The 11,482-nt window shown below is 34.0% G+C and overlaps 1 protein-coding gene and 1 long non-coding RNA gene across 2 annotated transcripts; both read right to left on the minus strand.

The window, feature by feature from the left end:
* Positions 1-797: 797 nt before the first annotated feature.
* On the minus strand, positions 798-2,699 carry LOC111087201. The gene is made up of 2 exons (XR_002611919.1): positions 1,529-2,699; positions 798-1,479 (listed from the first exon to the last, which is right to left on the minus strand). It is a non-coding gene; the product is annotated as an uncharacterized LOC111087201 (long non-coding RNA).
* A 13-nt stretch (positions 2,700-2,712) lies between these two features.
* LOC106465197 (neuronal acetylcholine receptor subunit alpha-7-like) lies at positions 2,713-8,997 on the minus strand. The gene is made up of 4 exons (XM_022393052.1): positions 8,796-8,997; positions 7,014-7,100; positions 6,199-6,308; positions 2,713-3,755 (listed from the first exon to the last, which is right to left on the minus strand). The coding sequence occupies exons 1-4, from the start codon at positions 8,848-8,850 to the stop codon at positions 3,303-3,305; spliced, it is 705 nt and encodes a 234-aa protein (XP_022248760.1). The 5' UTR covers positions 8,851-8,997; the 3' UTR covers positions 2,713-3,302.
* Positions 8,998-11,482: the final 2,485 nt, after the last annotated feature.

Here is an 11,482-nt window from a genome sequence, read left to right on the forward strand (position 1 = left end):
GCTACTCATAAGTTAGGGAATCCTATAGAACTGAAATATTTTAAACGTCTTTCTTCTACTAGGACTGATTGTATGATACGTATAAATTAGGACATTCTGTAGAACTGAAATATTTTAAACGTCTTTCTTCTACTAGGACTGATTGTATGATACGTATAAATTAGGACATTCTGTAGAACTGAAATATTTTAAACGTCTATCTTCTACTAGGACTGATTGTATGATACGTATAAATTAGGACATTCTGTAGAACTGAAATATTTTAAACGTCTATCTTCTACTAGGACTGATTGTATGATACGTATAAATTAGGACATTCTGTAGAACTGAAATATTTTAAAAGTATTTCATTACTGCTTACAAAACAGATTTTCTTTACTTATAGAACATTTTTAATATTACGACAAGAATCTAAGTAAGCATTATAGAACATTTTTAATATTATGACAAGAATCTAAGTAAGCAGTCACTGTTTTCAATTGTGACATTTTTTTGTCATTATAAAATTAACTCGAATCCAGCATCTTGGTACAAAATGCGGAATAGTTTTACAAACAAGGAGCTAAATAAATAATTAAATGAAACGTTTGATTGAAATTTTATTTTAGCAGTAAGATAGATTAACTGTGCTGTTGTATAGTTATCTGTAGCCAGGGTTTATATGAACCCCATTGGTCGATATCACCAGCCCGTATCAACCTGCATTATCGTACAAACCTAACACTGAGCTAAGAAAAAATGTTAGGACTAATACAAAATTTTTTTAATTACAATTACAAACAAGCTAGTAGATTTTCTTTAGGTAAATCGGGGGGGGGGGGGGGGACTAACTATCTATTCTTCAACTATACGTGAACTGTTTTATCTCAAACTCAAAGAATTGGCTATCTGAGCTCTGCCCACAGCACGGGGATCTAACCCCAGTTTTTAATGTTGGAAGTCCATAAACTTCTCTTAGAGGTACTTCTCTAAGTCACTTGTAATATTTCTAACTAGCATCAACTTCATTATCGAGAATGGAAGAAGGTGATTTAACATTAAATCGTTGTTTTTTTTAATGAATCTCAAAAAAAGGGGACCGGCGATTTGTGTCCCCTGAAGGTTTGATAATTGAATTGTTCTTTATTGTAGTAAAAAATGCTTTTCATTATTGTATAATTTATTTACGAACAGAGTAGCCCATCCAGTGGCTCAGCGGTAGGTCTGCAGGCTTACCACCATAAGAATCAAGTTTCAATACCAGTGGTGGGCAAAGGATAGATAGCCCATGGTGTACCTTTGTGATTAACTAAACGAATAGAGTAAATCAAAGCGAATAGACTATTTGAATTAAATCAAAATATTTATGATATATCTAAAGAAATCATGAAATTCAACTGAAAAACAAACTCAATTGAAGAATGTTTTTTTTTTCGTGTTAGGATATTGTACTGTGGGAAATTAGTTTTTATTTTAAAGACGAACACTGAAGTAAGCCTACTTTTTTTCATTGAAGTAAGCCTACTTTTCTTCATTGAAGTAAGCCTACTTTTTTTCATTGAAGTAAGCCTACTTTTCTTCATTGAAGTAAGCCTACTTTTCTTCAGTCTTCAAGTAAAAGGAAGCATAAAATGAGAGAGAATGGAGCATGTAAGAAAAAGTAATTGCATAGTATCTTCATTTTCAATACCACGCGGATGAAAGGATGAGCGGGTGGGTTGATAATAAATGTTTTAGCCTAGAATACATATCCAATAATGTATATGAAAGGACAGTCATATATATACTGATGTGATCTCATAGTTAAGGGTTAAAGGTATATAATTAATTATAAAACTTTCTTTTTTCTGCTTCTTGCTGTATCCATCTTCTGTCAAACATAAAAGATTGGCTGTTCTATACACGAAGAATAAACCAACTGTTCTGGTTTGAGAATACTTACAACGAAGCTAATCATGCCTACTTGCATGCTTTATTAAAAGGATAGTTTCGTTTTAAAGGATCATCACAACGCTCACTTTACGAAACGGAAGATTATTGCACACACTCTCTCAAAGTGAAAGCGGACAACTACCAGTTTTTCAAGTGAAGTAAACCAGAAATGTTTAGTACTTTTAAAGGATCATCGCAACGCTCACTTCACGAAACGGAAGATTATTGCACACATTCTATCAAAGTGTAAGCGCACAACTACCAGTTTTTCAAGTGAAGTAAACCAGAAATGTTTAGTACTTTTAAAGGATCATCGCAACGCTCACTTCACGAAACGGAATATTATTGTACACATTCTATCAAAGTGTAAGCGCACAACTACCAGTTTTTCAAGTGAATAAACCAGAAATGTTTAGTACTTTCTTGTTTTCAGAGTTCTACCAAATTGCCTATTATTCATTTGTATTTGAAAAATTCTAGCTTTTAATACCTTGGTATTATAACAAGTTACATTTAAGTATGTTACCATCTTTTAAATATATGGTTAACGCACCACCACCGGACAGAAGGTAAACCAGTGTTGAAATCCTGGAATGCGTGCTCGTTTCAACTTACGAAAATTATCATTTTGAGCTTAACCATTTTGAAAAATTTGGAATGTGTCCTAGATTTCAAGCTTAATTATTCCACAAAATTTGGAATGTATCCTAGATTTAAAGCTTAATCATTCGGCAAAATTTAGAATGTGTCCTAGATTTCAAGCTTAATCATTCGGCAAAATTTAGAATGTATCCAATTCTCAGATTTGCGGAATGATTAAGCTTAAAATCCAGGATACGTTCTAAATTTTGCGGAATGACTAAGCTTTAAATCGAGGATACATTCTAAATTTTGCGGAATGATTAAACTTTAAATCCAGGATACATTCTAAATTTTGTGGAATGATTAAACTTTAAATCCAGGATACATTCTAAATTTTGCGGAATGATTAAGCTTAAAATCCAGGATACATTCTAAATTTTGCCGAATGATTAAGCTTAAAATCCAGGATACATTCTAAATTTTGCGGAATGATTAAGCTTAAAATCCAGGATACATTCTAAATTTTGCGGAATGATTAAGCTTAAAATCCATATCCTGGATTTTAAGCTTAATCATTCCGCAAAATTTAGAATGTATCCTGGATTTTAAGCTTAATCATTCCACAAAAATGGGAATGTATCCTGGATTTTAGTGAGATTTTGAAACTTTCATAATGAGGTCTTAAACATGAAAGAAGGCCCCCTAGCAGAGAGCATCGTACTATCTTTCTCGCTATAAAAAACGCCGAAGTTCAGTTAGTAAGAAGATATCGTGACGGGAAATTTCATTGCAATATGAATTCAGTCGTGTTAGGCCACAAGATGAGGCGCTTGTAAAAGGCAAACACAAGATGATATGATTGCGAAGAGAGAGAAAGCGATCAAACATATACGGTCTATAACCATCGCCGCAAATTTCCACTCGGCAACGATGTCGTTTGCTTGTTCTTCTTCCTTCATTCGATTCGTTATAAACCGTAGTTCTTTCAAAATGGAATTCAGTTCTCGTTGTGCACTGACGCAAGTATGAACTGTCGAGGTTTCCTCGCTGGAGGACACCTGTAGGTAGCCGCTGGTACTATTTTGGAGTCTCAAGTCATCGTCAATGTCCAGAACGTTAGCGAGTAGGCTTCGCGAACACCTTTCGTTGAGTTCAAGTTCTTTGATTTTATTACCCGCTTGACTTTTCTTTTTATGTTCGTACTTACCGTACCGTCTCATTCTAAGAATCTTCGGAAGCCAAACAAGAAATAAAGACTTTATCTGCAAAGGAAGGTAGTTATTATTTCAATAAATAATTACTAAGAAAATACAATAGAAATATAATAATAATTTTTAAGAACAGATGACGTGCCAATGAAAACAGTTATATAACGAACAATCTCTCGTGCAAGCTCACAATAACTTATTTGGAGGATAAAACAATAAATAATATGAGAAATAAGCTTTAAGAATATCTTAATAATTTGTGAAAATGTTGCCAGCCTGATTTACTCTAAACTTTATGAACATCACGTTAAAATGCCAAAGAGACGTAAAACAGTTATTATTATTATTTTTTGATGTTGTTAATAAATCAAATATTAAAGTGCAGAGCTGATGTCTTGATAAATTCCACACATTTCCTGCAGACTTCCAGAAAAATCGATGACAATCTGTGTGAAATATCCTAACACTCTCCAAGCTCGTTAATAATTCATTTTACATGTAAACACCAGTATAAATGGCAGAAGCTGAACTGAGCAGTAATTACTACTGGAAAAAAAATTAAAATATTACAGCTAATTCTCTTCAAAAATATCCCTTCTACCTTTCTCCTTTTTAACGGTGTGACAAATATAAATAAATATATTCATTAAGGTAACAAAACTCAAATATATTTTTGCACTTAAAAGAGACAACCAAGTTTGATGTCATTGAGGTTCTGTCATTTAAGAATGTTGGTGATGATAAATGGTACACATACGTGTTATCAAGATGACGACCGAGAGTTGTCGATTTCCCTTCTGTATTTTTAATGACATCGATTGCACGAGCACCCTTGGTCACACGCAAGTCAATTACCACTAATTCACTTGAAAGGGAAACGGCCTGACAAACACATTACTTCACATAATTGGATTCTTAAGATGATCATCCAAGACAACAATGTGTTAACTAAGGACAGCTTACTAATATGTAGCAAATAAACGCGAACATCGTATGATGATCATCCAGGACAACAATGTGTTAACTAAGGCCGGCTTACTAATATGTAGCAAATAAACGCGAACATCGTATGTTTAAGAAGACTATTGGCCAGATCAGAGATAGTGTTGGTGTTGGAGAGGACGTGTGCGATCTGAAATCTTGTACTATGATTTAGTCAATGAACGCATCTGGGATAAGGAAATGTGAAGACATTATACTACTCACTAGTTGGCCAGAAAAAGGAAATAATAAAGATTAGAAATTAACGATTTACTGTGGTCGTTCGGAAGGAAGAGTTAAATTAACGACTTGCTGTGGTCGTTCGGAAGGAAGAGTTAAATTAACGACTTGCTGTGGTCGTTCGGAAGGAAGAGTTAAATTAACGACTTGCTGTGGTCGTTCGGAAGGAAGAGTTAAATTAACGACTTGCTGTGGTCGTTCGGAAGGAAGAGTTAAATTAACGATTTACTGTGGTCGTTCGGAAGGAAGAGTTAAATTAATGACTTGCTGTGGTCGTTCGGAAGGAGGCGTTATTTAGGCTTACGAGGGAATGCAATATTAGCTGTCAACCAATCATTTACTGTATTTTAAAGCAAACAAAAAGAGCTTATAACAACTAATTTTTCGGTAGAATGGCTGGTTTGTTTGGAAACACAAAGCTACACAATGGACAACCTGTGCCATCCCACTTCAGTTTTCGAAACCCGATTTTTAGTTTTTTAAGCTCCCAGACTTACGGCTGAGCAATCGGGAGGGGGTGGGGGGTTGTAGAAAAAAATATATGAGTAAGATTATTTAATAGCAAATAATTCCTTTTTGAATACCCCCCCCCCAGTGGCACAACGGTATGTCTGGGGACTTACAACGCTAGAAACTGGGTTTCGATACATTTGGTGGGCAGAGCACAGATAGCCCATTGTGTAGCTTTGTGCTTAACTCCAAACAAACAAACCCTCTTGAATAAGATGGAAATGCAATATATTAGTTGGCAGCAAATGACATATTAGTATACAAAATATAAGAATGATCTCCGTCAAGAAATTAGGCCAACAGGGTATGGACTCACCAAGATAAGACTTCAAGTCATATCTCCGGTTCAATAGTCGCATACCTTAAGCAGCTCGAAAATTAAACTGGAATTCATACTATTTCATACGACGACATACTGGACAAATTGCCAGATGCAGCGCATGTGGATTTCTGTACATAAAAATCGGACTTTTTAAACGAGCGATGAGAAAAGGTCGTCCTCGTACATTTAATGAATTATGGAAAGCACGTAGGTAGGGGCGGTGCGTCTTGTACATAGCAACCTTACAACAAATTTTTTTAACAACGTAAACTACGCTGCAGGCCTATTTTCAAGATGCACGGTCGTCAGATAGAAGATGATTGAACGTGACGTTGTGGACTATAACGAGGTGATGAGGCATCAAAAACGTTTAAATATAACGTACTCCACCTTTTTACGTAGTCGACTTATCAGATGTTAGTGATAACGAAGTATGTTACTTACGTAGTTAGGCATCTCGTGCGTGTCTTGGCTTCTGTGGTGGTAGTTTAAAACAACCACTGTCATGACGACAGAAAACGCTACCATGATCATGATGCAAGCGAAGTAGGTACCTGTTAAATATATTAGAAAAAGCTATGGTTTTCATACCATTTTTATATTAGTTCACGAGGAGACAAAACGCCATCTTTTTTCAAATTTTCTGTTACATGTATTAGGATAAACTTAGATTATATTAACCCACGAGTACATGAAACCCATTTTTTCCTTCTTTTCTGTTACATATATTAGGATAAACTTAGATTGATATTAACCCACGAGTACATGAAACCATTTTTTCCTTCTTTTCTGTTACATATATTAGGATAAACTTAGATTATATTAACACGAGTACATGAAACCCATTTTTTCCTTCTTTTCTGTTACATATATTAGGATAAACTTAGATTGATATTAACCTACGAGTACATGAACACATTTTCCCTCTTTTCTGTTACATATACTAGAATAAACTTGGACTATGAGTACATGAAACCGAAATTTTTCTTTTACATATATTAGGAAAAAGCTTTGGTTATTAGCATATTTGTATACTAGTCAAGGTGGACGAAAACCCATCAGGTAAAGATTTGGTAATTATGATATTTATTAGTTCAGGGTTACCCCTTTTATATTAAATATATCAGGATAAGTTTTGGTTTTTAGGATATTTGATATTAATCAGTGTGTAGACGAAAACCCATCTTTTTCTCGTTTTTGACATAATGTTGCAGATTGTCTGATTGATAAAACACAAGATGCAACTTAAAAAGACATACCTACTATAGAGACAGCGTCTGATGTAGGTGGCATTGTTTCAGCCAGTTGCAGGAGAAAGACCATAAGGGACAGTAGTATTGTTACTCCTGTAATGAAATTAGGTAAAATCAAACTTCTTTGAAGGATACATAATATCAAATGATGTAATATGATGGATGGAGTAAAAAAAAGGCTTAATGGAAAGTAATGGATCAAATTAAAAGTAATTAAGAAATTGCTTTTTACTGAAGACGTATTAACGTTAAGTGGAGCAGCCAATCGGTGATATATAACTAAAATGAGCAGCCAATCAGTGATCTATAAATAAAAGGAGCAGCCAATCGATGATCTGTAACTAAAAGTAGCAGCCAATCAGTGATCTATAAATAAAAGGAGCAACCAATCGGTGATATATAACTAAAAGTAGCAGCCAATCAGTGATCTATAAATAAAAGGAGCAACCAATCGGTGATATATAACTAAAAATATAAGTATAATACGACAACGTCAAACTTAGTATCTTGGAGTATAATTGAGCTTCTAAAAACCTTATATTTCAATAGGTAATTCATTGTCCTCCAAGAAAACCCGATTTTATAACTACATCCACTTAACCTTTTCTTATTTCCTGTAACAAGTCTTTAATCTACTTTTTTTAAATCAACCTCGGTCTACCTTACTAACTTTCTTCTCGTGGAATATTTCGTCAGTTGATTTCAAAATATTGCTTTAGCCCTTGTAAGTTGTTATGTACTGATTCATGACAGTAAATATTATTTGTAGTTGAACGTAGACCAATAAAATAAAAATGATACCAAAGATAAAAAAAATGACGATAAGAAGAAAGTTTCGCTTATCCTGCGGTAATAAGATGGGCTACATGTGGGCAACAGTTTGGAACTCATTACGAGGAGACACGTCATGTTATTGATAAGACAATAAAAACGACTAGCATGTACAGATTAGAATCTGATACTGTAACCTATAATCGTCTTCTGCCGTTATTTTATAAGTTTTCTATAAAAATATATGAAAAAACTCAATAACAAGTGCTTTGGAATGTTGCAAAAACCAGAGAAATCATGAGTCACTAAGCAACTCGCAAGGGGGCGTTCCTTATTTTTACCACTGATCGCGTGTTGGAAATGTGTATATAAGAAAGAAACGGGACAATATTTGCTGGAAGAACTACGGAATCTATATTATACCTTTCGTTTTCTTATTATTTTATATTTCTTTTCATTATACCTCAATTATTAAAAGTATTTCTTATTTTCGGGCAGTGTTTTATTTGATGTTACCAATACTACACCGAATAACGAATGCCAAAATAAATGTATACAATACCCGGTATTAGTTATTTTATTTGTTTCTTCTTAAGCACAAAGCTGCACAACGGGCTATTTGTGCTAAGCCTAACACCAGTATATAAATACGGTTTTTAGCGTTATGAGCCTTCAGACTTACGGCTTTGCCACTGGTGCCTTTTATGAGTATTAATGGATATTATATATGACAAACAACGTCTAGATTTTGCCTTTCTTACACCAGACTTGAGAGCATTTGATAGACAAAACTCCTAGAAAAAAAAGAAAAGAAAATATTTTGGCTTGTTATTCTTTCAGTGAATTTTATACTTACAAAACAAAGTCTTTAGGTAAAGTAGTCTCTTCAGCTCACGTGCTTTAGAAAACTTACTAAAACTTGAATACTTACCCTACTTTTAAATCTAATCTACAATGCTGAAACCTACGTCATTGTATTTGAAGTGTAGTGAACAGGTTTCTTGCGCGAAGACCTACCTAAAGTGAGTTTTTCTCCAGAGTCGGGAGGAAGAGTGAACCCTAGAAGAGCCATTGACGAAATGAGCACGCAAGGAATGATTAAGTTGAATCCGTAGTAAAGAGTTCGTCGACGAATGTGGATGTAAAACGTAATATCGACGTATGGCTCCGGACAGCAAGCGTAGTATATAACATTCCTTTTACCAGTCACGCCTAGAATAAAATAAAGTCAAGAAATGTGTTTGTTCTAAAAAATTCATTTCAGCATAATAGAGAAATAGCTTTGGAAAGCCATAAACAAGCAAGAATAGTGTGAAACAGAGGGAAAGAGACCAAGCCAGAAACAAGCAAGAATACTGTGAAACAGAGGGAAAGAGACCAAGCCAGAAACAAGCAAGAATACTGTGAAACACAGGGAATGAGACCAAGCCATAAACAAGCAAGAGTAGTGTGAAACAGAGGGAAAGAGACCAAGCCAGAAACAAGCAAGAATACTGTGAAACAGAGGGAAAGAGACCAAGCCAGAAACAAGCAAGAATACTGTGAAACACAGGGAATGAGACCAAGCCAGAAACAAGCAAGACTACTGTGAAACACAGGGAAGGAGACCAAGCCAGAAACAAGCAAGAATGCTGTGAAACAGGGAAAGAGACCAAGCCAGAAACAAGCAAGAATACTGTGAAACAGAGGGAAAGAGACCAAGAAAAATGATAGAATGTAAAAAATGAGAATACAAAAAGAAGGGGAAAAAAAAGAAGTAAATGGTGAAGGAGAAACAACAACAATGCTACAATAAGATCAAATATTCTGATCATAGTCTAATCTGGATGGTTTTTCTTATAATCCTCCTTTATCGAGAAAATCCACATTAGAAATAGAAGAGGGAAGAAAAGAAGGCAAGACTGAAAATAATTTTGAAACGATTAAGTAACGAATAAAATATTTAAAATGAAATTATTATTGAGAATTAGACAAATAATTGAGTAAAAACTTTGAAATATTGCATCAAATAATTTCAATGTTTATAAAATAAACAATTTACTATCCACTTTATTACACGGAAGGAGTAGTGTAGTTAACAATCTATAATTTGTTTTCGTGTAATAAATACCCAGTGTTGCAACAAACAGTACGGCGATTTACCTGTAATTTCACAATGCAATGCCGCATTGGGTCGGCTTATGGGTGGAATAATTGGTCACAGCCTTTTCTGAGTCGTATAACGAAATAACAGGCATTTATTTTCTGGAGCACACCGCATTCAAAGACATCTATCTACCTGTGACATAGTGAAGAACACCAGCTAAAAAAAGTCATACGAAGATATAAAACATATCTAATACTACTAACACCACTGCCGAGTGGTCATACACGAACACGAACTCTTCACCAGAAAAGTTGCTACTAAATAATTACACACGTTCTAATGAACTGTGTGCAAGATAACTTACAAAGACTAAGTTATAAAGAGAGAGAAAAAATAAAACAAAAACACTGTTTGTTCTAACACTAGGTACTAATTTTAAAAAATCGTTTAGTTTAACAAGATCAGCTAATTTTAAAAATCGTTTAATTTAACAAGATCAGCTAATTTTAAAAGATCGTTTAATTTAACAAGATCAGCTAATTTTAAAAATCGTTTGATTTAACAAGATCAGCTAATTTTATATTATTACAAATATATATACATGGAGAGTTAATATATCTTTATAAGGACGGTTTGCACGTGCTAATTCAGTAGTGCGTTATGAGCTGTGGTCCCTGATCTTGTTAAATTAAACGATCTTTTAAAATTAGCTGATCTTGTTAAACTAAACGATTTTTTAAAATTAGCTGATCTTGTTAAATTAAACGAGCTTTTTAAAATTAGCTGATCTTGTTAAATTGAACGATCTTTAAAATTAGTTGATCTTGTTAATTAATAGGTCTTTCACTTTAATGGATCACATTATAAACAAACTAAAGGGGTTACCATGAGAACAAAAATGGGTCTTCCTTCTGCCAAACTTGTTGTTGACTATTTGGAGAGCAGATGTTTGAATTTGTTTGATATACACGACTGTTTCGGTATAAGTTTAACGCGAGTGTTATGATTTAGATAGTTTATACAGCGAGAATGTTAAATTTAGTTATTTTAGAAGCGATAGTTTATTGCAGGTTTGTTTACATAACTGTTTACGAATTATACGTTGTGTAATTCAGTGGTTATGAATTGGTAATGGCTATATTATTGCGTCATGTTACTAGAACCTATTACATCAAACATTTTAATGTTCACTTCAACAACTCTACCACATCAAACATTTTAATGTTCTCCTCAACAACTCTACCACATCAAACAGCTTAATGTTCACTTCAACAACTCTACCACATCAAACATTTTAATGTTCTCCTCAACAACTCTACCACATCAAACAGCTTAATGTTCTTCTCAACAACTCTACCACGTCAAACATTTTAATGTTCTCTTCAACAACTCTACCACATCAAACATCTTAATGTTCTCCCCAACAACTCTACCACATCAAACATCTTATTGTTCTCCTCAATGAACCTATCACATCAAATATTTTAATGCTCACTTCAACAACTTTACCACATTAAACATCTTAATGTTCTCCTCAACAACTTTACCACATCAAACATCTTAATGTTCTCCTCAACAACTCTACCACATCAAACATCTTATTGTTCTCCTCAATATC

Source organism: Limulus polyphemus, unplaced genomic scaffold (genome assembly GCF_000517525.1).
Source record: "Limulus polyphemus unplaced genomic scaffold, Limulus_polyphemus-2.1.2 Scaffold1865, whole genome shotgun sequence".
NCBI lineage: Eukaryota > Metazoa > Arthropoda > Merostomata > Xiphosura > Limulidae > Limulus > Limulus polyphemus.

Excerpts from the sequence above, each read along its gene's own strand:
- LOC106465197 (XM_022393052.1), bottom strand. The coding sequence starts at position 8,850 with ATGGCTCTTCTAGGGTTCACTCTTCCTCCCGACTCTGGAGAAAAACTC. Across the intron at positions 6,309-7,013 it reads AGACGCTGTCTCTATAGTAG|GTACCTACTTCGCTTGCATC; the intron begins GTATGTCTTTTT and ends TATATTTAACAG. Across the intron at positions 3,756-6,198 it reads CGCACGAGATGCCTAACTAC|ATAAAGTCTTTATTTCTTGT; the intron begins GTAAGTAACATA and ends CTTCCTTTGCAG.